The sequence below is a fragment of the Carlito syrichta genome, unplaced genomic scaffold (genome assembly GCF_000164805.1).
Source record: "Carlito syrichta isolate Samal-C Ts95f unplaced genomic scaffold, Tarsius_syrichta-2.0.1 Scaffold303175, whole genome shotgun sequence".
Classification (NCBI taxonomy): domain Eukaryota; kingdom Metazoa; phylum Chordata; class Mammalia; order Primates; family Tarsiidae; genus Carlito; species Carlito syrichta.
The window spans coordinates 426,136-453,101 of NW_007247271.1; the positions used below are offsets into that span (position 1 = coordinate 426,136).

At 42.4% G+C, this 26,966-nt stretch overlaps 2 protein-coding genes across 2 annotated transcripts in view; one reads left to right on the forward strand and one right to left on the reverse strand.

Moving 5' to 3' along the window:
- DCUN1D3 (defective in cullin neddylation 1 domain containing 3) overlaps positions 1 to 14,468 on the forward strand; it is a 36,056-nt gene extending 21,588 nt beyond the window's left edge. The window contains exons 2-3 of the mRNA XM_008057962.2: positions 11,723 to 12,258; positions 13,824 to 14,468. Coding sequence (XP_008056153.1) covers positions 11,828 to 12,258; positions 13,824 to 14,307 — 915 coding nt within the window. The 5' untranslated portion in view covers positions 11,723 to 11,827 and the 3' untranslated portion in view covers positions 14,308 to 14,468. The remainder of the gene's footprint in view (positions 1 to 11,722; positions 12,259 to 13,823) is intronic.
- Positions 1 to 26,966, reverse strand: part of LYRM1 (LYR motif containing 1) — an 83,184-nt gene that overhangs the window by 50,541 nt on the left and 5,677 nt on the right. The gene's annotated exons all lie outside the window — the stretch shown is intronic.

The window sequence follows — 26,966 nt, forward strand, 5'->3', positions numbered from 1 at the left end:
CACTGCACTCCAGTCTGGGCGACAGAGTGAGACTCCAACTCAAAAAAAAAAAGAAAAAAAGAAAAAATGTAAAACTCAAAACTTGGGGCCTCAAGTTTCAACCTGTAGGAAATATATTTCCAATAAAGATGCACAAACATGAGTATTTCCTGTGACTCTTCAAAAACAACACTTTCTAAATAGGCTCTTCAGCACTTAAAATCAAAGAGAAATTGTTTTAGTGATAGTAATTGAAACCAAGAGGGTAGTCAAGTTCTGGTCGAATCTAGTCTTTCAGTTTCATGGGATGTGGTTTAGATCAAATACCTGTTTCAACTGGAAGATTGATTATGTTATTATTGCACAGAGAAAAACTTGCAGGAGCTCTTGTTCTCTGTCATTTCACATGGTGTCTGGCTGCCGGGAGTAGGTTCTTCCTTGGGAACAAAATGGTAACAGAAAATATGAACACAATAGAAAAAAGAACTGAAGTACTCTTTGTCATGTCTACTTGAAGGAGGCCTAATGTAAAAATTCCAGTTGGAAAGGTTCTTTTAGCGCGTTAGTCATACCATCTTTGAAATAGCATTCTAATGGTCCATTTAGTTTTAATGGAATTTGACAGCCTTTGTGAGCTTGGGATCCATCATTGGTCCTGCTGTTCAGCTAAGGGTTCCCATGATATATTGAGTTGAAATTGTGACCTAGTAAGTTTGTCCTGGGCCATAACTCAAAACATCTCAGTATTAGATCCTCCCTTTCTTTATGAGTAAAGGAAATCTGTGTGACAGAGCTGTGTGGTAGGGACGTCTTCAGATGTGACAGAAAACCTGACATCTGGCTTATGCAAAAGGGAACTTATTGGCTCACATATCTGTGAAGATCAGGCTTTGATTTTGACTTTAGGTACAGTTGGATTCAGATTATAAATAATGCCTTCAAAATGCAGTTTCTCTTTGTCTCATGGTGCTGATTTCATTCTTGGGATCTACATGCATTTGAACTGAGAACCATCACATAAAAAGGGACCCATTTAATTCTCACAGTGACCCTTTGCTAGGTACTATTGTTTTCTCTTGTGGCTGTTTCTGGTAAGCTGATTGTAGCATCTCCAACCTTCATATTTTCAGTGCTGAGATTCACTCTGGTTGGCTTAGGTCACTTGCATATCCCAGCTCCAGTCATTGGAGCTGAGAGCCTGTGAAGCTTTGGTAGGCCTGAGTTCCATATTCCATTATGAATCCCACCCACCCATGTGACCAAGATTGAGGGAGAGGGATCTGCTAGTGAAAACTGGGTAATCACCTGATGAAGAGTCTGATGAAGAGCAAATCTGCTACATGTTTGTCCTTTGAACCAATCTGTAGCTTGAAAGCCCCCATGATAAGCTACACACTAAGTCAGGCCTGTTGACCATTTCCAAGGGTTCCACAATTCCCTTTTGATTGAGCCTCTTGCTCCCTAGAAATGTGATTTACTGGCCATTCTGTGGGCTGGACCTTTCTAACTCTGATGCTAAATCTTTGGTGAGGGGACTCATTAGAGACCTTAAGATGGGCATCATCTTTTTCCTTCTCTTTTTTGGGGGGGGGTCGGGGGAGAGTGGGAGTAGTCAATCTTGTTTTGGCAGAATATAATGGGGGAAATTTAGGTATAATTGGAAAGTGTTCTATGAGTAAATCCTCCCCGCTCCCTCCTTCCCCCGCAACCCCCACTTTGCAACAACATTTTCGTAAAATCCCTGGAGCCAAAATTATTGGATTTGTTACCTGTTTTGATGTGATTGATTCATGGTGAAGCAAGCAGTCTCTTTCTTGAACTGTGTTCCTTTCTTTGGAGGTTTGATATTTTTCCTTAAATATAAGGTATGTGCTTTTGGAAAGGAGTTTTTTTGTTTGTTTGTTTTTTGTTTTTTGAGTTGGAGTCTCACTCTGTCACCCAGACTGGAGTGCAGTGGCCGCTCCTGGCCACCGCAGCCTCGACCTGTTGGGCTCTGGCGATCCTTCGCCTCAGTCTTCCAAGTAGCTGGAATTACAGGCATGCGCTACCACGCCTGGCTGATTTTTTGATTTATTGTAGAGATGAGGTCTCGCTGCCCAGGCGGGTCTCGAACCCGCGGGCTCAGGCAATCCACTCACTTCAGCCTCCCAAAGGAGCGGGATTACAGGCTGAGCCACAGAGCCTGGCTGGATTTTTTTTTTAAAGAAATTGAAATAGTTGGCAAATATTGCAAGTAGATGTTGAGAGAAATATTTGCTTTTAATACACTGCCAGAATAACTTGACACTACTTTTTTGGAGTTCAAATTGTCTATATAATTTTCTCTGCATATCCTTTGATCTCTTGGTTTCTCTTCTAGGAATTTATTCTCAGGAAATGATTATAAATGTGCTGCATTTTAGCTGCATATTCTATTTATTATCCCAGTATCATTTATAATAGTGAACTATTAGAAGCAAGGTAAATGTCCAACAGTAAGAGATTAAATCGACAAATTATGTACCTCCACTCTATGGAAGACTTCTCTAGGTATTAAAAATGTTTTAACTGAGAGTCTCAACCTCTTTGCCCCACTCTGCACTGTGGCTCCAAATTTTCAACAGACTGAATAGTAGTGCATAAATAGTCTACAGGTTACTTGAAATAGTGCAAGTAGTAGTGATACCAGTGCTACTGTTGAATAACTGCTCTTTTAAAAATATTTTGAGAGGGGGATTTTTTATGAAAAACTTTTGTTTGCTTAAAAGTTCCATGTGCATAATATGTACATGTATGTATTTATGTGTGCTTTCTGTATGTGCTTATATAAAAACTGAAGGGACAGTAATTGTACAAAATATTAATTGTAGGTGGTAGGATTAGTAGTTGAGTTTTTTTCTCTTTATGTTTCTCTGAATAACTATGTAATACTTCTGAATTTGGCAGCAGGAAATAAAGCCTTAGTGGGCTCACTTTTCTAGCCAGGTTACTGATGTGGTTGAAAGCAGGAATTCTTTTATTGTACAGGTCTTTTCTGTCCCTCTTCCTCTTCCTGTCTACTGTGCATTAGCAGTCAGCCGCCATCCTGGGCCTCTAGGAAACAGCTGATAAATGTGGTCTTAATGGATGTAGTTTTTTTTTTTTTTTAAGAATTAACAACATTAAGAGATTGATTAGTTACCATGTGAGGAACCTAAGGCTTACTTAGGGGCCCCGTAGCTCTAGAAACCACATCTATACATTTGTGGTTATTTAGGTACCCCCTTAAGGCGTTTGGATGCAGTTATGTATCATCTTTCTATTGTATTCCTTCCTCATCTTTTGACTCATTTCACAATTTCCTTTCTTGCTTTTTACTTAGATGCAGAAATCTAATATCTCCAGTTAACTATTTTTCAGTTGGTTGCTGGCTCCTAAATTTTCCTCAAAAGGTGACTAAAAAGACAACAGTTGATGTGGTAATTGTGTGTTTGAGTACTTATCAGCTGCAATCAGGTAAGCCTCCAGGCTGGCTGATATCTGTATGCTAACTGAAAGCAGGGAATTTGCTCTAATCAATAGTTTACTTATAGTGGTATTTAATGAGGCTTGTATCCTAAGGAGTAAAACAAGCTGCAAACATAGAACCAGAGATGAAGAGTGTAGCATGCATGCATGCCATTTTTATTATAGTAGCATGGAGCACAAATTTAAGATGGCCCTCTGGTTTTAAACAGGGAAAGTCACTGAAAAAGTTGGTGCAGAAACAAAAAGAGTGACCAACTTAGAAATCTGGTGCACCCTTTGCATTTAAGTGAATAGACAGAACTGCTCTGATCAATAGTGACAGCAAAACATCTTAAGTATGGGTCAGTGAAATGACATGGCCCATTTTTAGTTTTTTTGAGCCACGTAGGATTAAACATGTAGCCCAATTCTAAAGCCCAGGGCCCAAAATGCTTCATTATTTGGTGTTTGGAAACTATAGTACACGTGTTTTGGGTTGGTTGTATTTGGCAAGTAGCACTTGTTCTAGACAGCCCACACTGGCTTCAGTCCTCCAGACTGGATATATAGTCTCAGTAGTCTATTTGAAGTAGACAAGGTAAGGAACAGTGAGAAATGACTTTGTGCTAAGCTGGCTGGTCTTAGTTCTATGGCCTAAGATTATTTTACAGAAATATAGCCAGTTTTTTTTTAAAGAAAGTTTTCTCTTTCCTCCCTCCCTTTCTCCCTCCCTTCATTCATCCCTCATCTCTTTTGCACTGTTGAGATTGGTTGATATAGAAAGTTATGGGTTCCTCCCAACCCTAACTGGAACTGCCGTTTTAGCTTGCTGCTGCAGTACATTTTAGGACAAAAAGTCTTTTAAAAGCTTGAAAATAGCAGCAGACAGGACTCGTTTGCTTTGGCAGAGGGAACGGCTTTCCCTCCCAAGTAGCTCTGGGTAAGACCTAATCTCCAGAGGTGATCTTTCAAGTCCCAGGTTCCATGTGACAGCTGCAGCTCTGTATTTAAAGTACTCCTCAATCTTTTCCTTCTTGTTATTTTTGTAAGTTTGCTTTCTAGGAAGTAGTTTACAAATGGACACCACTCATTTTCATCTTTTTCTCAGGTCATTCACAGTCCATGGCTGCCAGGTGGGATCAAGGGACTCTTGTGGTCTTGCCCAGAACCGTCCCGGAGGATGGCTCTGCCAGGACAGCCGCTTCAGCCTCTGGCAGCTGTAGAAAAGCTGTCTGAGGAATTCATGTACTCAAGTCTCTGGCCTTTGGGTATCTGGCATATACAAGAAGAAATAAAACCATGGACTCAGCTAGCTCTACAAACTGTTCAGATGAAAGTTGAAAAGATAGGCTTTTTATACTGCTAATATACAGTAGAAACACCAGCATCTGTCAGTGGCTTCTTGCCGTTGAATCAAGACTAGTTGGGAACAGAATGGAGGAGCAGAATAGATTTGTCCCTTCTGTCAAGCAAGTCTCAGAGTAGATCTCAAGTGCCTTGCTGACACTGTTTTTTGGTGCCAGCATTTGCTTCCTGTTTTTAGCTCCTCAATTTCACAAGTCTATTCCTTGGGTGACAGGCTCCTCATCGGTAGCCAGCACAGCATTCCTGAGTGGGCTTCCTTACCCAACCAGCTGCAGCAAAGAGTCAGCTTGCTGGGGTCTGTTTTCCATATGTCGGGGCCCACCACTAGCCCTGCAGAGATCAAACTAAAATGATTAAGGAAAGGGAAGGCTGCAAAACCAGTATTATCTACCACCCCTTGTTCAGATTGGAGTAGCCCTGCTTTCTCTCTCCTGGACCTCTGCTTTTTTCTTGCCTCTGACAAGGCTGGGCAAGAAGTATGAAAGCCATTCACTAAGGAGAGAAGGTGCCTGTCTTCAGAAGGGTTGCAGAGTTAGAACTTCAACCTCTTTGAATGCCAAAAAGGTGAAGGATATTAGACCGTGGAAAGACTAATCCAGACTCTTCACTTGGATGTGGGGGTCACAGAAACCCAAGAGAGGTTAAGTGACCTGCTTAAAGGCATATATCACTCTGGGAGATCCCTTCCTGTTTGGATTGACTCAGCACTCTGGAATTCACATAGGTGTTGATAAGGTGTTGTACCTTTTCTTGGGGTATCACCACCTTCTTAGAGAATGGGGTATATCCTGACACACATCATAGCAGAGAACAGTATTGAGGCTAGGAGTGGAAAACAGAGAGTTTAGAGTCAGAATGCCTGGATTTGAATCCCCGAAACTTCGTAAGCTGGCTGTGTGACCTCAGGTCAACTCCCTTAAACTCTAATATACCTTCCTTCTGTAAAATGAAGATTATATTATCTTTATTATACTGTAAAGTTGCAGTGGATGAAATGTGACAATTCATGTCAATCCCCTCAATAAATATATGTAACTATTTAGGAAATATTAATATATGTTAATAACATGGACCACGCATATTGGCCCCTCTCCTTCCTTCCTTCCATTTCATGCTTGTAGTCATTTAAGGACACCCAGAACAAGACCTACCTTCTGTGTGCAACCTTGTCATAGGAAGTCTGACAGACTGGTTTTATTTTTCAGTCTTACTGCTTAGTAGTTAAGAAACCTCAGTTTCCTAATCTATAAAAGCTGTGACATCCTATTTCTCAAGGTTGTGGGGTTTGAAGGTGATGATGCATATGAAGCATGTAGCCCCAGCCTCCACAAATACTAGTTCTACTTCCTCAGTCCCTCTTTGTCTTTCTTTCCATAAAAGTAGTTCACACTTCTCTTTTCTTCCTGTCTCCCTTCATTCCGAGTCTCCATGTGAGTTACCTCTCCAAGGTGGTTCTATTGTGTTCTATAAGAGGCAGTTGAGAGGAAGCCCCTAGAAGGCAGGGACTTGCCTAGTTGACATTCCATGAATTGTCTAAGATAGGAGCAATGTCCTGATCCCTCTTTGGAGGTAGAGCATCACAGGCACTGTAGCCTCTGGGATTGCCCTTCGGGCCCAGCAGTGGATGCTTCAGGCCCAGTGCCAGGCAGCCAGCCAAGCCCATCCCCAGGAACAGCAGCCAGGGCTGGCACAGGCAGGGTGGAGTCTGGAGGCTGATGTGCAGGGGAGGGAGGCGGGGAGGGGGCTTGGGGGTGGGGGAAGGGAGGTAGCAGTGGTTGGAGCCGAGACTGGGGGAGAAAAGCATGAGCTGAGAGGAGCTGAGCAGAGTAACTGATCTTTCAGGTTAATATGCAAAGCTGTAAGTCGGGGTGGGAGGAGCCTAGGAGTAGATTTCTCCAGTTTGTGGGGTTTTAACAAATTCTTTTTCCTACCTTTCCTTTCTCCCTACCCCTCCTTGTCCTTGGCTCCATCGGACCCATTGGTGCCCCTTAGCTGAAGTAGAAGAGCAGTCACTACTTTGAGAGCAGGGCTCCTAGTAGCCCTGAATCACCACAGAGGTCTGGGCTGGCTCCTGAAAGAACACTGTTCTAGGAGAAGGGAGGCTTGACTCTCACCAGCTCTGTGATGATAATAATAACTGTTATAGAAGCTAACACTAAGTGCTTTCTGCAAGCCAGGTATTGAGCAGAACATTTACATAGATTATCTCATTTATTCTAGCCAATAGCTTATTGGGGTACAGCTGCCCCATTTTAAAGTTACATTGCTGACAGTTACATTTTATTGGGCCATCGTCATGATTCAAATCCTGGTTTGTATGAGTTCAATCTCTTAATTACTGTGCTCCTGTTTTGTCCCTTCCTAAATGGACTCCTTGATCTCGGTATGTCTCCATTTATTATCCTGTAAAATGGAGGCAATTACTCCACAGAGCTACATTTATATATAACTGGCATAATGCACTAACAAATACAAAGTGATATTCATTAAGGATAATGCTCTGTTACTGTTGAAAATTTGGTGCTGGGTGCCAAGACTGTGCTGAGGCTATCCACTTCAGAGGCGGCAGTGATAGGGAGGAGGGCCAGATGGAAAGGCAGTTCTATTTCATTAGTGGAACAGAGTTGAAAGCTACAAACCTTGTCTTTTGCAGACATGCAGAACTGAGACCAAGTGGAAAGGAGAAGGAGGAGGAATTTGGAACTGGCTAAAAGCCTGCTCCAGGTTAAGGACAGAGCATGACTAGCAATTCAAAGTGTCCTCTGTACAAGCAAATACTCAACTTGATTTTATTCAGGATCAGTCAAGGAATTCCTATGCTGTGTAGTATCTGATCCTCAGGTCTTGCTGGACCTGAAGAAACTGGGGCCTGGAGCCCATTTTTCAGATGGGACAAGTTGGGGCTTCCAACAGGCTGACCATATACTTACTATTCAGCTACTGCTACTAAAGAAACAACAGTAGCTGATATATCAAGCGTTTTCTTTGGTGGGTGAGCAATGTGTGCCAGGTACCTTTTATCTACATATCTATAAGGCAGATACCATTTTGCAGGTTGAGGAAATTCAGGTTTACATCATGGTCAGACAATCAGTCATTGACAGTGCTGGCCGTCAGTTTCAGAACTGGAGCTTTTAACCATGCTGGTGAACTAAAACATCTCAGGTTTGGGGCATCTGGACTAATTCTAGTCCCTACCTCTGGTGGGGATGAGCCCAAGGACATCCTTTCTGCCTGGATTACAGCAGCAGGGCGGACCTGGGAGAAGGCAGAGGGTAGGACATCCTTCTTGAGCACTGAGCACAGGCTGGGTGTTGTTCTCTTCATTGGCTGATGGTTAGATCTACTGCTCTTGGGTTGCTCTGGTGTCACTCATGAACTCAGGGCCGTGTATTTTCTCTGGGTGCTTTGCTGGAGGTGGGCTCAGCAATCTAGCCTAGTGGTAAACATTGTGGTTACTTGAGCCAGACGTGTACCTTGAAAAATTTACTGAGCCTCAGTTTCCTTGTTTTTAAATGGGGCTGTGATGAGTATATGTGAGTTCATATCCCTAAAAGTGCTTAGTATAGTACCTGGCATCCTATCAAATGCTCAGTAATTGATGGGTGCTATTATTAGCTATTAGCCAACAGCTAGTGAGTCTAGGGGACACCTTCAACTTTAAAACATTTGGAGTGCTGCCAGCCTGGGACACAGGACACAGCACTGTGATTGAGTCTGGGGAAGCTCTGGGAGCAAAAGTATTTTCCCAGGGAAGCGGGTAGACACAGACGAAGTAGACTTTTGGGCAGTACTCAGAGTCATTGAGGAGCTTTACTCACCAGATCTGAAAGTACTTTCTTCTGACTTGAGACCACCACTCGCCTCAGCACTCTACTGGAATAGGGGCATTTCAAAGAAAGGGCTCAGAATGGAAGAAGGATCTGACCTTCTGGAACTCGCTGATTGGTCATCTGTCAAAATTGATTTTCTCCCTTTTTTCATTGCAGGGCATGTTAAAAGCCTCAGGTTTCAGCTGGTTCTGCTGTGTCAGGTCATCAAAAGATGCCTTTACATGGAGGGCTGGTTGGGTAGATGGGATTAGGGCCTCTTTGGGAGGCCCATCTGTTCTGTCCCTACCTGAAGGCCTTGGTGCCAGGATTTGGAGGAAGCTGCTATAATGAAGCATCTGTCCAATGAGGGCGGAGTGAGTGGCCTGGGGTAGGTGGGTCAGATGGAGGCCAGGAAATCCTCTTATCTCACTTGGTGCCCGCGCCTCCCTCAGCAGCAGAAGCTGAGCAGCAAACCCTGGTGAGTCAGCATGCCGGGGAATTAGAGTTGCCAGTCTGTGAGCATGTGGGGTTTGTGTAAGTTTGGGCCTTTTGTTTCTTTCAGCATTCTAGTCTTTAGAAACACAAATCTGGAAACCAGACCTTCCACATGGTATAGTCCTTCTTGTTTTGAGATAATTCAGCTTGAACAGTTGCTTCCCTTGTGTGATGGTCTTCCAAGAATTAACCCCTTGCCTTTTGAAATTTTAATAGGTTGTACTTCTGGCTTACTAGCTATAGTCAGTCTTAAAGCACAAAAAGACTTAAAAGGAAAAAAAAATGTACTCAGATTCATTTTTCACACCAAAAGCCATTATAAGGGTTTCGGTGTATTTCTGAAGTCTAAGTAAAACTTCAAGTCTTTTGAGGGCATGTCTGGACATGTCTTTTTGTCATTTATTATCTTTGAGGGTGAAGAATGGGACAGCCCCTAGTATGATTAATCTCCAATAACGACAGGAATGATTCTGCTCTTCATTTTAAACTCATTTTGTACCCAGAGTGTACCCTTAGAGGGAAATCCTCTTGAAGATAACCCCCAAACTTATTCAGGCACTATTTGGAGAAAGCTAAGTTTTCAGACAGAGTTTAAAGTTCCAGCCTTTGATTGAAACCACCCTTTTGCCCCCACTCCCAGTCTTCTAAAAGCTTTGAGTTTGGATCATGAAGGTCTATGAAAGCTCCCTAGAACTGGGGATTTCCATATGGAACTGTCATTGATTTTCATCTGGTTTGTTTCCCTACTACACTTCTGGCTCCTGGTCTACATTTCCATTAACAATGTAATTTCAGTGACTGCCATCATTATAGCAGTTGGCAAAATTTTACAAGTTCTAAATTGTATTTGGATTTTCTAGCACACTTGTTGAACATATGAATAAGAATTCTGGCCAGGTGTGGTGGTAATTTATGCCTGTAATCCCAGCACTTTGGGAGACTGAGGTGAGAGGATTGCTTGAACCCAAGAGCATAGAGAGACTTCATCTCTTAAAAAAAAAAATTAGCCAGGCGTGGTGGCTCATGCCTGTAGTCCCAGCTACTCAGGAGGCTTAAGTGGAAGGATCACTTGAGCCCAGGAGTTTGAGGCTGCAGTGAGCACTGTCCTCCAGCCTGGGCGACAGAGTGAGACCCTGACTCAAAAAAAAAAAAAAAAAGTCCTGAATAGACAGAGAGTAGTCTTAGGAAAGGACCTCACTTCTGGCTCAGAAATGTCTAGCGATTTATACATACACAGAGACTTTTAAATTACATAAGTAATAAAGCACCGTGATGACTTTGTTATGTACAAATGTAGACTTTTTTTTTTTAAGGTCTCACTATGTTGCCCAGGCTGGTCTTGAACTCCTGGGCTCAGTCAGTCTTCTCACCTTGGCCTTCCAAAGTGCTGGGATTACGAGTGTGAGCAACAGCTCATAGCACTGGTCTTTTTTGAGTCAGCATCTCTCTTTGTTACATAGGCTGCTAGAGGGCACTGGCGTGGTCACAGCTCACTGCAGCCCCATTCTCCTGAGATTAGGTGATCCTTCTGCCTCAGCCGCCTGGATAGTTGGGACTACAGACACACCATCATGCCTGATTTATTTTTTGATTTTTTTGTAGACATGGTCCTGCTATGTTGCCCAGGCAGGTCTTGAACTCCTGGGCTCAAGCAATCCTTCTACCTCAGGCTCTCTAAGTACTGGGATTATAGGCATGAGTCACCATGCCCGGCTAATGTAGACTCTTATTTTTCATCCAGCAATTATCCTACCATTTAGAAATTGTATTTGGGCAAATCAACCCTCCTTTTAAAGTATAGACATACCCCTTTGGAAGACTGAGCCTATAGGTCCTATAGGACAATCACATTTAATGTGAACTTGGCTTGCATTCTAAGTACAGCCTTGCAAAGGACCTGAAGGAGGGGAGAAAAAGAAACTCTTCAATTGGGACACTTGGTTTGAAGTACAAGCTTGGTGGATGGCTTCTACAGGTGGATGAAGTAGGACAGAGAAGGGCTGTTTCACCTACTGTGTGGGATAGGCCGAAAAGAATCTGGAGAGGTCACAGACAAATGTCCCTTTGCTGCTGGCAAGGCCCTGCTTGTAGTATTGATGCTGTAAACTCCCTTACCTAACTGTTAGGCCATTATGAGACTATATGGTTGTCTTGGATATGGCCACCTCTTCTCTCTACTTACTCATCCTACTTAAAATCTGAGATAATGTTGACCTTAGGAACTAGAAGATGCAACTTTTCTTTCTGCATTCTGGTTTAACCCAGGTCCAAATAACTTTTATGTGATGGCAAGTTGGCAAGACAAATTTCCTCTGGAATATTTCTGTCAAAGCTCTAGTCTTTGATGTGTTCTACATATGAATCAGTCTCTTTGTAACCTGTGTTGCCTTAAGAATTTTAGGAATTTCCTTATTGGTTTTCCATATGTGCCCTAGCCACTGCATTTCTAAGGTGAAGTTACAGAGCTGGCTTACAAGGGAGATGATGATAAACTGGGCTCTCCCATGGTTCATTGTTGGTTCATTGAACTAGAGTCCCTGGAGGGTAGTGTCCATATCCCCTTGTCCCTGTCCAGAGGTGACTACTGCTTTCTGATTTCTTTCCAGGTTGGCTGACTCCTTTAGCTGATGGCATGTTGAGGTACATGGGCCAGCAACAGCGAGGGCATCTGATTCAGAGGGGGCCACTCTAGAGGCCAGGCCACCAGCACCATGGGCCAGTGTGTCACCAAGTGTAAGAATCCCTCATCAACTCTGGGCAGCAAGAATGGAGACCGTGACCCCAGCAGCAAGTCACACAGCAGGCGGAGTGCAGGCCACCGCGAGGAGCAGGTGCCACCCTGTGGCAAGCCAGGTGGGGATATCCTCGTCAATGGGACCAAGAAGGCGGAGGCTGCCACTGAGGCCTGCCAACTGCCAACCTCCTCAGGAGATGCTGGGAGGGAGTCCAAGTCCAATGCTGAGGAGTCTTCCTTGCAGAGGTTGGAAGAACTGTTCAGGCGCTACAAGGATGAGCGGGAGGATGCAATTTTGGAGGAAGGCATGGAGCGCTTTTGCAATGACCTATGTGTTGACCCCACAGAATTTCGAGTGCTGCTCTTGGCTTGGAAGTTCCAGGCTGCAACCATGTGCAAATTCACCAGGTTAGTCACAAATACTTCATGTCACCAGGTGAGCAGAGGAGGAAAGAGAGCACCATTGGGTGATGGTATCCAGCTAGGATAGAATTGGGTTGGTTTCACAGGGTTTGGGGTATGTTTTTCTGACCAATTTCTCTAAAGATTAAATGTTCTGAGCTAAGTTGTGGTTCTGATCCAGTGAAGCCTCCTGAGACCCTCCTAAGGGTTTAAAATATGTATACCTGGTTCTACGGCAGACCTACTAAGTAGGACCAGGGTGAGGCTCAGGCATTTGCATTTTGATAAGGCTTCATATCTGGTTCTAATATGTACCCCACGTTTCTCTTTGCAGAATAACATGCCTTTGCCTATTTTATAGGTCAAATTGCAGGCATATCCTATCATTACTAGGCAGCTTCTGAGTAACTGGATACCAATCATCTTTTCCTTAAATGAGGAATAATCCAGGGTGAGCTCTACTGCCACGCTGCTGCTCACCCCCGATGCTGCTGTCGACTTTTCTTTCACTCCACGTCAGTTCACGCACTCACTTGATATGTATTGTATACCTGTCATATGCCAGGCACTGTGAGTGCCAACACATTAAGTGCCTCTGGGATATGCCTCTGTCCCTCCAGGGAGCCAGTTGCCCTTTCTGTTTCTTAGCATATTGCCTCCCCTCAGCCAGGCCTGTGTGTAGCAAGGATAGCTGACCCTGGTTATCAAGCAGTAGTTGTGCATATCGTCACGGTCATGCATCCCTATAGATTGTGGTTTGCAGAGTACAGGGTTATGAATGACAGACTTTGAGCCATACAAGTATATTCTAGTTTACATGCTCCCTGCCCCGGGTAGGTTACCTGTGAGACCTCAGATGCCTTACCTCTTCAGCAGGTACAGCAGTCGGAAAAGACGATCAATGTGAGGACCGTGATGTAAGCTCAAAGTGTTGTCCAGATGTTAAAAATACAGAGGTTTTTTTTTTGTTGTTGTTAGGAAAGATATTTTAGAGAATACATCAGGAAAGAGTAGATTGACTTCTCAAGGGAGAGAAAGGGGTAGGGGTCAGGCGTCTGAAGAAAACATGGTCCAGTTTTTGTTTGGCCTCTGGTGGCAGAGTTACCCAGGTTCATCTGGAATCTTTGGCTCCAGAAGTCTCCCTTGGCAGTCACCAAAACAAACAACCCACAGAGAATCAGAAAGGAATCAGGAAGCCTCCCCCTCTGGAAGGAGAAAGAATCTGCAGCTTAATCACTATTGCAGAGTGGGAAATAGGGCAGGACGCAGGAGACTTGAGTTTAGCTTGGAGAAGATGAATGAATTAATAAATCAGTCATTATCAGCTGCCTACCATGTGCCAGGCACTGTTAGAAGCAGTTAGTTTACTAACTTGTTTAGTCCTCACCAAAACACTATGAAGTAAGTAGGTATTCTACCATTCGACAGCTGAGGAAATAGGACTAATTAGTGGAGGAGTTGGAATTCAAATTCAGACCATCCAGCCTCAAAGTCCTCTCTTAATCACTAATATTGCCTCTCAGTAAATTATATATTTTATTATTAATTGTACTTTTTTCTTCCTGTTGCAGGAAGGAGTTTTTTGATGGCTGCAGAGCAATAAGTGCAGATAGCATTGATGGAATCTGTGCACGGTTCCCTAGCCTCTTAACAGAAGCCAAACAAGAGGATAAATTCAAGGATCTCTACCGGTTTACATTTCAGTTTGGCTTGGACTCTGAAGAAGGGCAGCGATCACTGCATCGGGAAATAGCCATTGCCCTGTGGAAACTAGTCTTTACCCAGAACAATCCTCCAGTATTGGACCAATGGCTAAACTTCCTAACAGAGAACCCCTCGGGGATCAAGGGCATCTCCCGGGACACTTGGAACATGTTCCTTAACTTCACTCAGGTGATTGGCCCCGACCTCAGCAACTACAGTGAAGATGAGGCCTGGCCAAGTCTCTTCGATACCTTTGTGGAGTGGGAAATGGAGCGAAGGAAAAGAGAAGGGGAAGGGAGAGGTGCACTCAGCTCAGGGCCCGAGGGCTTGTGTCCCGAGGAGCAGACTTAGTGACTCTGTCCCAGGAGCAGCAGCATGGATCTGCCCGCTGCCCTGCAGCCAACCAAGGAATCGGACCTTTCTGGAAATTACTGAAGATCCGGATATTTTCTACTTTACACCTTTCTCTGCCTTGTATCTGAAAGGGCTCTAAAATGCTGTATCATGTTTTAGGCACTTTCTTCATTTTTTGGTTATTTCTTTTTTTGGGGGGTAAATTCCCCCAAAATATTTGAACATGGCTACATGTTGTGTATCTTTTTTTGAAGACTTCAGATAGAATAAACCTGTCATTTCTTGCACAACTTAGATTTGTGTGTGTGTGTGTGTGTGTGTGTGAGTGGGGGGATGGGACTGTTAGGTTGAATTAACATTACAAAATGATACAGTGCCAGATCTCAGTTTTGCATATTGTTTTTCAGGGCAGGTCTGTACTGTGTGTAGTGCTGTTTACATGGTTGAATTTAGGTTGTAATGATTATTTTTGAAGATTTACACAGATTTGAATAGCAGTGTTAACTGTTAACCACATTGCATTAATTCCCAGGCGATTTAGAGCTCTTGGAGAGCCAAGGCCAGCCAAGAGCATGTGTAGTCTGGTGACAGCCCCTTTTTAAGCTAATTTATCCAAAACCCTTATTTCCCTCACTTCTTGCTCATTCCTTCTTTGACCTATTGCATTTCATGTTGAGTTTATCTGTCAACATGCTGCACCTGTCAGTCAAGTGAGCATTTTTTTAAAGTATATATTGTACTGAGAACCACTTAAGCATCGAATGCAGAGAAAGCAGTGCTACCTCAGTTTTGCTGGAAGTAGACGTCTTTGATAGTTTTCTTTCTTTGTTGATGAAGTTTCTGTATTTTCATGTTGTAAGTGGAAATACTTTTTTTTCCTTCCTCTCATTTGCCTTGGAACCAAAGTTTCTGTTCCTGGTGGTCGGGAAACTGTGCCTGCCGACCCACTGACTTGAAGGAAAACTGTGGTATGGAGCTCTGCTTGAATTAAAAAAAATTTTTTTCTTTGAGTATCATCAGCTTACTTGTCTGGCAAGTGCAGAAGCCTAGGGTTGGCCTGAACTCTGCCAAACAAATATCAAAGTGTATTTAATAGTTAGACGTGTGCCCTTTCCCTTCTTGCTGCACCCATGTTGTCACTTGACCCCCAGGAGTTATTTATTATCTTTTTGTTAATGTCAGGCTCATTTGGGGTAATGTGATGACTGTTTAGGTTTACATGACCCTCCTTTCCCTATCCCCAAATATGTATATATACATATATAAAATATGTATATATTTTACCTATATAAAATATATATATATACACATATATGTATCTATATTCCTTTGTTTTTTTGCCTGCTAAAACTGGCCATAAAAGAGAGAGCTGCCTTCAATATATAAAGTATAAGAAGAGTGCCAGGGAACGTCATAATGGAGGCTTTTGGATTGAAATTTGGACCCTTTTCATAGAGAACATGAGTGTGCTCAGCCATTTCCTCACAAGAGGGAGGGCCCAGTCCCCAGATTCCTCCATGCACATGCTCCATGAGGGCAGCTTTGGCCAGACTGCCACAGGGGCCTGAGGAGCTGACTCTGGTCCTACCTGGTTTTGTAGAGGGGGTCTCGTTATTTTTTTCATTAGAAAAAAATATGTCCTCAAAAAACTGTACTGAAAAGGTGGGTGGCAGGAACTTGTATAGTTCAACTTCCAACACTTTGGAACCGATTAAAAAGGGAACCTTTTAAATAAAAATGCATAAAAATATTTATACTCTTGAGGTAATGAGACTTTGTCTGTTAAACATTTGGAGTTTTAACACTCCTAACTATACCCCTCTTCCCCCTCACCCCAGGTATATATTTCTCAGCCTGGGCAGGAATTGCATGTTTTGAGTTCCTTTATTAGTAGCCTTACAGCTCTGGGCTCTCATCTTTAAGGATGATTATTTAAGGAGTTTCAGCAGTTTATGTTTTTCTAAAATTGATACTGACATAGGGAACATACTTAGAATTTGATTCCTTAAAACGTCAAACCTGACAGTTCCTCCTTTCAGAGGGGCAGATGGGAAACTAAAAGTCATCCACAGTAGGTTAACAATACTGCTGGAAAGCTGAAGGGGGTCTGAGGCCAGATGTCTGGTTTTGTTCTAGCTAAATAAGGTCCTTATATGAATCTAGGATAAGGACTTGGCTAAAAGTTTACAAAGCAGTTTCTGTGGGCTCAATGTAGTTGTGGTACCCAGACTGAGATTTTAAAAGGACCACCTTTTCATCTAACTAGTTTGCAGCCCATTTTTCTCGGTTCTGGATTGGGTACAGGCTGAATGAGGTAAAGGCAGTCTGCTTCTAGCCAGATATAAGGCTCTTTCTAACCTAGATTAGAAGGGTGTATGGGAGAGAAGCGCACAAAGGAGGGACCCTGAAGACTCCGGAGAAACTAGATTTCTTCCCTGACCTACAAGAAGACAGTCCATGCATTAGGTGTACTAGAGTGGGTGGATTTTGTTTTGTTTTTAAATTAACTATTCAGCTTCCCTACCCCCCACAAAAGAGCAATTTTTAAAAAGTTATTTTTGGTTATATTTTTAATGATCCATTTGTCACAGAAATGCAGATGAGAAGCCAGAAAAGGGAGCAGTCAGGGAAGGATTTACAAGTTCCTTCTAGGTTTGAGTCCCTGAGGTTCAGCAAAGATTTCAAACTTCTGCAGTAGCTCGAGGCCAGTGCTTGACTCTTTCATGACCACAGGAAAAGCAGTTTTTCTGCAAAGTGATTCAAGATGAGGTGTGTGTAGGGTTTGAATTTAAATTTATACTTCTGGGGAATGAAAATCCCTGTTCCTCTCAACCTAGAAATAGGATTGCCATTTAATGGGTATGGGTGAGCAGTAATTCTGTGGAAGAGGCCAAGTGCGTGGTAAGCCAATGCACTTCTCACTTAGCAATGCCACACCAAGGCGATGTAGAGAGGGGCAGGATGTGGATGCCATTTTGAAAAACAGCAACATCTGAGGGTAACAACAATATACGTGTTGGGAAATCACTTAATTTTGGCAAATGGCTTTGTCTGTGATCTGCTGTTCCTTGAGCAACTTATTAGAAAGCTGGTATGAGATGAAGTGTTGCTTCACTGGATTGTTCTTTCTCCCATCCTTGCCAAATTTCAATTTATCATTCTTAACCCTGCCTCCTCTAATGAGTGTTGTTATGCTACAGTTGAGTGGTTGCCTCAGCAGCTGAGGTGCTACCTACATGTGTGAGTTGGGTGCAGGAACCCATATCTACCCCTCTGATAAGGGAAGAAAAATATCGAGCTGGGTTGAAGATCTAAATTTTAACAAAACCTCCAGGCTCAGCATGTACAAGGCATTGTTCTCAATATTAAACTTCCCTAAGAAGGCACAAACCAGCATTCTTGGAAAGTAAGAAAGGACTAAGCCACACAGTATTAGTCAGTCTTTGAAGCGGTAGTGATTTCCCAGGGGCTGGTGCCAAAATTTAGTCCTCAGTGCTGAAGGCTGCAGGGTGTGGGACCCCATAGTTCACTTGATGGCCTCATACCTTATATACTATGCCAAACTCTATAAACAGAGGTAGGAAGTTACTAGGATAAGGACTTGGCTAAAAGTTTACAAACCAAAACAGATCTATATTTAGGATTGTTTGGTTTGCCATATTTCAAATGAGGCCCAGTGTAGTGAAGCCCAAAAGGTAGACCCAGTTATGCAATTATAAGACCTAGAAGGAAGCTGCTGCTAGATGTTGTTTTTGTTTTTAGTTGCTTGCTTTATTATTTTTCTTGTGTCTCTTTTGTTTGGTTAGTTATGACTTGAACATCTCGGTAACTGACAAAGGTCTTCCTTGGGGGACCTGAACATTGTGGTGAATGACAAAGGTCTTCCTGGAGGATTCTAGCAGGATCTTGTTTAAAAGGCTGAAAGGACTATTAAGTTACTGAATTATGTTAATTGGGACTCATTTTAGGACATGCAACATTGATCCCCCTCTTACTCCACGGTGTGTTTTCTGAGTTATACAAAGGGGATTCCCATCTACCCCCTTCAGAGTTTATATTTCCATGGTAAGCTGTAATTATAGCACATGTCCAGTTTAATGTGAACTGGGACCATATGTTGGTAAGGATCAGCAGGATTTTTTCCCCCTTTTAAAATACAAAATAAATAGATGCTTGAGCACTGGTTGCAGAAGCTAAGATGATTCGAATAGCTTTGAGTAACCATTGGGTCCTGCTTCTGATTCAGGTGCTGGAGCATTATTCCCTATTCTTCTTGGAAACCCAGCCTGCTCTCATAGATACTGACTTTCACCACCTACCTTTCCCTGCTGCTTTCAACACAGATCCTGGATATTGCCAAAGGAAGCCATTCAGCAGCTGTTGCGGTTCTTTCCCCCCAAAACACATACATTTGCTCTGGGAGAATGTCTTCCCTCTGACCCTGGTCCCCAGCTCCCAGTCTGTGATTAATTGCTCTTACCTGTTGCACTAATGAATATGATTCTAGGTTTCAGAGGGGGAATGTGAAGCAATAGGCAAATGGGGCTTGGATGAACTGGTCCCACAGATACCCTGCCTTAAGCCACTTAGGTGATGAGTTCACTGCTCATGTGACCCTCCACCTTTGTGGATCCCTCTTGGTTTGTGACCAGTGTGTCTTGTTTCTTGAGGTTGTACGAACTTGACAAAAGTTAATACTTTTGTTTGTATTCTCTGCACTGTTGCACTCTCCAAATGGCCCTTTGAATATTTTTATTAACTTGTTACACACATTTTTGTCTTTGTCTACATGATTTTTTCTTTTAATGTTTTTGGTTTTTTTTTTAATTTGGAAGGTTACCTGCTGTTGGATTTAATAAATTTGTTTACTTGACTATTGACATTTCTACAAAAAAATACCAGTGACTTTATTCTGGGGCAAGATTTACCCACTGGGAGCTTCTACTAACATGATACTGAATAACAATTCCTGTGCTTTAGAAAAATAAACCAGATAGTACTGGATCCTGAGACCCTAAATATGAGTGTTGACACAGCAAGCTTGGTGGGGTGTACTTTGGGGGTCCCAGCAAAGAGCAAAGCATCCTCACAGTGTCACTACCTAAATAGTCTTAATTTAGCAATGGATGTGAATTCCCATGAGAAATAAAAAGCTAATCTGAGCACTGAGTTAAATGCATGGCCTCTAGGTCAAACAGCATGGCAGTGATTGAGGCAAAGGAGAGGAGCTGAACCTGGCTTTTTATTTATTTATTTTTGAGTTGGAGTCTCATGTCACCCAGACTGGAGGGCAGTGGCCACTCCCAACCACCACAGCCTCGACTGGCTCTGGGCTCTGGCGATCCTTCTACCTCAGCCTTCCAAGTAGCTGAAACTATAGGCGCGCGCTACCACACCCGGCTAATTTTTGATTTATTGTAGAGATGAGGTCTCGCCAAGTTGCCCAGGCGGGTCTCGAACCCGCGGGCTCAGGCAATCCACTCACCTCAGCCTCCCAAGGCACGGGATTACAGGCTGAGCCACCGAGCCCAGCTGAACCTGGCTTTAACTGTTAGGTATCACTGCTGTGTAACCTTTGACAAGTTAATGAAGCTCTATGTTTCCTTTTACTCGTCTGTAAAATTAAGAGACTCTTACTGCCGCTAAAGTGTTAAGATTTAAAAGAAAGTCCTTAAAAGCACCCAAGACACTAAGTGCTCAATCATTACAGGCTCTCAAAAGGTTTTCCAAAGGAATGTTAGGTGAGCATGCCGGGAATCCAGAGAATAGGAGAGGGGGATTGGCATGGTCATATGTGACTTTGTGTGAGTCATAGCGGCTCTTAAGGGCTCAACTTCCCTCTGTGTCAACGTGGGAATGGTGGGAGAAGCTCTGACTAACCTGATCCCTGAGACTCCCATCTGCCTCTTACACTCCAGAAGTCTGGTTACAGCAGGCCATTTATGACCTTTAGCTTCCTTCCATTGTATTTTCTGCCTAGTTATTGTTTATGCTCAGGAAAGCTACTGACTGGCCATCTTATATATTTCTTTAATGGAGGCTCTAATGGCCTCCCATAGATTCCTTAGATTCACATGACTAGTTTGCAAAATGAGTAAGTACAGTGAGAGTAGACTGCTTTTTCTTTTCATTTGCAAAAACCCTGGAGTCACGGCCATATTTTCTAGTTAGGGAGAGCTTTCTGAGATTTCCTCAATGAAGTAGACTTTTTTCTTTTCCTCCCTTATTACCAAGATCAGGACTAGCTGGGGGCTGGCAGGAAATCTAGGGAATGACTTTTTCTCACTTAAAAAGCATACTTCCAAAACATTCCCCAGGCTCTTGGGCTTGTTTCTTCTGTGCTCTAGCCCTTCTGAGGTACTGGGCCCAGCCAGGGCCTTACAAACAAGTTTGGGGAATAACAAAGTGGAGATATGGATTTAGGGGTTTGTACAGAGCCTGGAGCGATTCAAACTGTTGTCACAGTGCTAAACACAATTTTCAGTTAGAAGAGGGGCAAGCAGCTTTACACAATTATAGTACAGGAGAAGTCCTCGGCCCCGGCTTCTTCCCTCCTTTCAAATACAGTTTCCAAAGCACATGGCTGGGTTGATTCTGAAAGTCATCCCTCTAGCTCTTGAGTTTTGCCTGGGAAGGAAAAGTTAGGGAGCCTGTCTAACCTCTCCATTTCCCTTCCTATACGTTGACTTCTGAGAATGCCATACCAAAGCCGGAAGGCTCCTACCTGAGTTTTAACATTCTTTCTATGCAGTGTTCTGACACTGATCCCATCTCTTGACTCAGGATGCTAAAAAGTCCTAGTGGAACATAGCAGCATTCATGCAGTCAATAACAAAGCATATTAATTCTACAGTGTTTTGTAATTGATGGGGACTCCATGGGCCCCGTGCTTACCTGGGGCAAGGCTGCTAAAATATATCCAAATTCAGAGCTATAAAACATGGTAGTAGTGCATGATGAAGAAAACACGGATACTGGCTCTAGTATATGCATGGATTTATGTAATAAAGGAGCATATTCCTTATTGGGCAAGTAAAGATAACTAAAATATAAATATTTGGGGAAAAGTTACCATATGCCAAAACAAATTCCAAGAAGAAAAAGGCTAGAAAGTCTAGAAATAATTAGAAATAAACAAGCTTAGCCGGGCTCGGTGACTCAGCCTGTAATCCCGCACTTTGGGAGGCTGAGGTGAGTGAATTGCCTGAGCCCGCAGGTTCGACACCCGCCTGGGCAACTTGGCAAGACCTCATCTCTACAATAAATCAAAAAAATTAGCCGGGTGTGGTAGCACGCACCTGTAGTTCCAGCTACTTGGAAGGCTGAGGCGGAAGGAACGCCGGAGCCCAACAGGTCGAGGCTGCGGTGGCCAGGAGCAGCCACTGCACTCCAGTCTGGGTGACAGAGTGAGACTCCAACTTAAAAAAAGAAAGAAAGAAAGAAATATACAAGCTTGTCAGTGAGTATTAAATTGATCTCTGAGTCGGGCATGGTGGCTCATGCCACTTTGGGAGGTGGAGTCAAGAGGATTGCCTGAGCTCAGGGATTCGAGATCAGTCTGAGTTACATGGCAAGACCTTGTCTCTACAATAAATAAAAAATCAGCTGGGCACGGTAGCACATGCCTGTGGTTCTAGCTACTTGGAAGACTGAGGTGGAAGGATCACCTGAGCCCAGCAGATTGAGGCTATAGTGGCCGTGAGTGTGCCACTGCCCTCCAGCCCGGGTGACAGAGCGAGACTCTGACTTAAAAAAAAATTTTTTTTAATCTTTGGATCACTTAGGGATTTCTTTTCTTTCTTTCTTTCTTTTTTTTTTTAAGCCCTGTCCATGGCAAGGACACATTAAAGACTTTCCAATCATAAAAGCAAATAGAAGAAACTACAAAAGAAAAGAATAAACTTCTAAAAGTTATGTACCTTAAAAGCAAACTAGAAACACTTTTGCAATAATTTATAAAATGGAAATTATACTTAATCTGTAAGGAGCCCTTAAAATTTTCATATTGAAAAGTACTTGGCTTTTCAAGAAAAACAGGCTAAGGATATGCACAAACTCACTGAAGAGAAATAATTGGCCAAAAAGCTTCCGTTAGAGAGCTAGATGCCAATCTAAAGGGTATTCAAACAAACAGATATTAAACCAACAATGAAAAACTTTTTTTAAAAAACCTGTCAGATTGGCAAAGACTTGACACAAATCTATACTAGTAAACGGAGTAAAAACCTTTCTAGAGTTTAAAGAGCCCTGTGCTCATACTTTTTAACCCAATAATATCACTTAGACACTTTTCCTAAATAAATATCTGCCAGGGGTATATGTGCAAGGATATAATCGGCAGTATCATTTGGGAACAATTTCAGTGACAACAACAGGGTCCTGTTTAGAAATTATGGCACACCATAGATGCTGGAATATTATACAGCAATTAAAAACTCTGCTTTTGAATAATGACATTTACATCACTGTGAAAATAATTGGTAGAAAATTATAAAATACTGGTAGTCTGACTCTGGGTGGTGGAATTAGATATGATTTTAATTTTTCTGGATTTTTCAAATTTCCATTAATGGGGTTCCTTGATAATAGGGAAGAGATGAGCAAAGGAAATGGAGATGAACACCACCACTATGGGCAGGGAGGTCAGAAAATGGGAGCTGTGCTCAAAGCCTAAACCATGAGTTCAGTAAAAATCCTTGGAGTTGCTTTTTCCCCCCAAATGAGAAGCTGTTTCTCCAGCAGCTGCCTTGGCAGTTCTGCATTGGCTGCCTAGAAGGGTGTGGGAGGAAAAATGCACAAACGCACTTATGAATGGAATGTGTGTTTTGCAAGAGGCCAAGTTGGCAGCCTTGGCTTCCAAAAGGTGGGAGCATCAGCCGAAAGAACAGTGTGTGCAGACTGAGGTCTCAGAGGCCTCGTGGTCCAGGCCCATTTCTGCAGAGTTCTGAAGTTGAAGCCCAAGGGGGAGCCTCCAGCCGCACCCATCCAGGAGAAGGCAATGGCTTTGGCTATCCTTGAGAGCAAGGGGAGTGCTCTTGGTACAGGGAAATGACCCTTAGTAAAACAGTATCTGTCATTTATTGAGCACTTAATCTAGGCTTTCCCTAATTTAGTCCTCAGAAAACCTTATGAAGAAGTTACTAATTTCTCCCATTTTAAAGGTGAGGAATGGCTGGGAGCAATGTCTCATGCCTATAATCCCAGCAATTTGAGAGGCCAAAGCAGGAGGACTGCTTGAGTCCAGGAGTTTGTGACCAGCCTGGGCAACATAGTGAGACCTCATCTCTACAAAAAAATCAAAAAATTATCCAGGTGTAGTGACACACGCCTGTAGTACCAGCTGCTTGGGAGGCTGAGGCAGAAGGGTCGAGGTTGTGGTGAGTCATGAGTGCGCCACTGCACTCCAGCCTGGATGACAGAGTGAGGCTCTGACTCAAAAAGCAAAATAATAATAATAGTATTGAAATAAAGGCAAGGAAACTGAGGCGTGGAATCTTTGAATTTTCACAACATCCTTAAAAGTAGCTATTTTTTCATTTTATACAGTTGTAGAAATGGTTGAGTGACTTGCCCAAGTCCTTAATTTGTCTCTCAGGACTGGAGCATTAAGCTCCCATAGTTTTGGAGCTCAGCTGGGTAAGAAGGAACCTACCAACACTGTTAGTTTCAAGTTGTCCTCAGGGCCTTACAGCTGAAGTTGGCAGTATACTTGGGGGGAACTTTCCTCCTGAGGAAGGGGCTTTAAGTTGCAGTGTTTCAATTCCAAATTAGGTTCTACAGTTCTGGTTACACATAGGACCAGATCTTATAGAAGCTACATTTATAGGATTAAACACTGCCCAAACTTAATACATTCGCAACCGGCAAATTTTTCACTTTCCTAATACCAAGAACAGGTGAAAATGAAAACCTGAAGCTGGTTGCCGCAAACTTCTATCATTATTTTACAAGTTAAGTGGTCTTTTCTAAATTGTCACCTTTTTGACAATACAGCTGAAAGTTGCAGACATATCCAGTATCTTCCCCAGACACCACTCTGATTATCTGTACTTTGTATTTTAATTCCGATGATAAACCCCAGAAGACAGTCTTCCATGATGAGGTATCATAGATTCATCCAAGAAAAGTTCTTGCTCAGGTTTGTACACAGTGTTGAGCTTATTTAAAACAATTTATTGTGGGTTCAATTTTGCATAATCTGTTTGGATTTGACTGCATTTCTGCATTATTTGAAAAATGCAAAAACTGTAAAATTTGTAGGAATCTATTTCATGTCATTATTTTTTTTTAAAAGAAAGGCATTGCAATTGATGAACTGTTGACCAGTAATCGTGTATTGTGGTTTTCTTCACTTGTCCCATCAAAATAGTTCATGCTAGAAATTTTTTCATCTCGGACACTGTAGTATTGTTCCACTTTTTTTATTTCCTTGGACATTTACATCTGTGATGCATCTGATCATAATACCTGTTAGTTTCAGTTGCAATCATTTCAACAAAATAATCTACAATAAATAGTCCGACAACTTCACTTATACTTTGAGCATCATTTGGAAATAGCTTGACACCTACTAAGTTCACTGGATTCCCCTTTGAACTTGGAAATCTCATCAGTATGTATTTCTTCATTTTCCATAATTATGGCAAATTATTATTATTTCTTTGAGTTGGAGTCTCACTCTTGTCACCCAGGCTGGAATGCAATGGCACCGCAGCCTCGACCTGCTGGGATAGGTGATCTTTCCGCCTCAGTCTTCCAAGTAGCTGGAACTACAGACACACGCCACCATGCCTGACTAGTTTTTTCGTGATTTATTGTAGAGGTGAAGTCTCACCAAGTTGCCCAGGCTGGTCTCAAACCCCTAGGCTCAAGCAATCCTCTTGCCTCAGCCTCCCAAAGTGCTGGGATTACAGGTTGAACCACTGCACCCGACCAGCAAATTATTTTTAACATCGAAGTTTGAATGCCCTAAAATATCAAAATACAAGTATACAACACTAATCGCAACAAAACAATGACTAACTTGCAATTTTTACCAACTATGTAAATTGGTAACTACATTGCACAGTTGATATCAGATAATTATCTCAATTAACCTCTCTCCCTGCCTATTCATTTTCAAGCAAAATATAATAGCACATACATATGACAATGTTGCAGCATTTTGAAACAGAATGCACCAAGATGTAAATTCACATCAGCGGCAGCCAGGAGCAGAATTTGGGATGACGTAAATTCGTGTCAGCGGTTGCAAATGAGTTAAGAGCTAATTTTAAATAGAGTTTTTTTCTAATTATAAAAGTAATATGCTGGATATTAAAAAAAATTCTGGTCCACACACAGAAAAGTATTTGGTAAAACCTAATTTGTTAATCTCAGTAGCCACAGATAAACATTTTTCCATATAGCCTCAGGTTGTTCCAAGCCTATGTATAGTTTTGTGTACTTTTTCCTACAGAAGTGGATTCAAAATATACATACTATTCTGTATCCTTTCATACTTCACACAACAAATATACAGTACTGTGAATGTATAACCTCATTTATTTTTACAACAATCCTATGAGATATGTATGCTGTTATCCCAAGCACAGGGATGTTAAATAATTTACTCAAGTTTACATAACTAGGAAGCAAAAAAGCTGGGATTCAAGCACTCTGGACCCAGAGGTTTGTGTCCTCTCCTTGTGGACCTCTTTCACTGGAAATTTTATTTATTTACATATACATTTTTTTAATGGCTACCTAGAATTCCATTGTAATAACTCTGAGTTAACTCCTTGATTAAATGTTTTTGTGAAACTATCCTATTGTCCTAGGATAATGCTCTAGAAGTAGAAATGCAGGGTCTCAGTGTGTAGAACAATTTATGAAGATTTTTGGTATGCTACCTATGGTATGACAGATTAATTCATCTTTTCTGGAGGGCAGTTAATATCTCTACCAGTTTTGAAATTGAGTGCCTGTGCCCCATGTGCTTTCCAACACAGAATGTTAGTTTGAGAGTTGATTAAAAAAGCACAGCCCTGGCTTTTACTGAATTTTTTACTGGACATCCAGTTCCCAAAGCTGGTGTGATGGGGGCACCTACTGGTGAAAGATTGACACTGCAGTTATGTTCTGAAGGGAAGGAGGATTCTTAAACACGAAATTGGAAGAGGGGCTTCCAGAACTGGTAAAAAGCTAAAAGACTCTTCCACCACTCTCCTCTACCTGGTGGACATGTCAGATATTCAGTTCAGCTTATTTTTTTCCTCCAACTTTATAAGTGTTGTCGGTGAAAGAATAGTTTGTCAAAGAAATTTGCTGGCTGGGTGCTGTGGCTCACACCTATAATCCCAGCACTTTGGGAGACTGAGGTGAGAAGATTGCTTGAGTCCACGGATTCAAGACCAGCCTGAGCAACTTGGCAAAACCTCATCTCTACAATAAATCAAAAAATTAGCTGGGCACGGTGGTGCATGCCTGTATTCCAGCTACTTGGAAGGCTGAGGAAGAAGGATCCTTGGAGCCCAGCAGGTCAAGGTTGTTGTGGCCATGAGCATGCCACTGCATTCCAGCCTGGACAACAGAGTGAGACTCCGACCCAAAAAAAAAGAAAAAAAATTTGCTTCACAAATATAAATTATAACTTTGATAAACTGTGTAATGTGGTT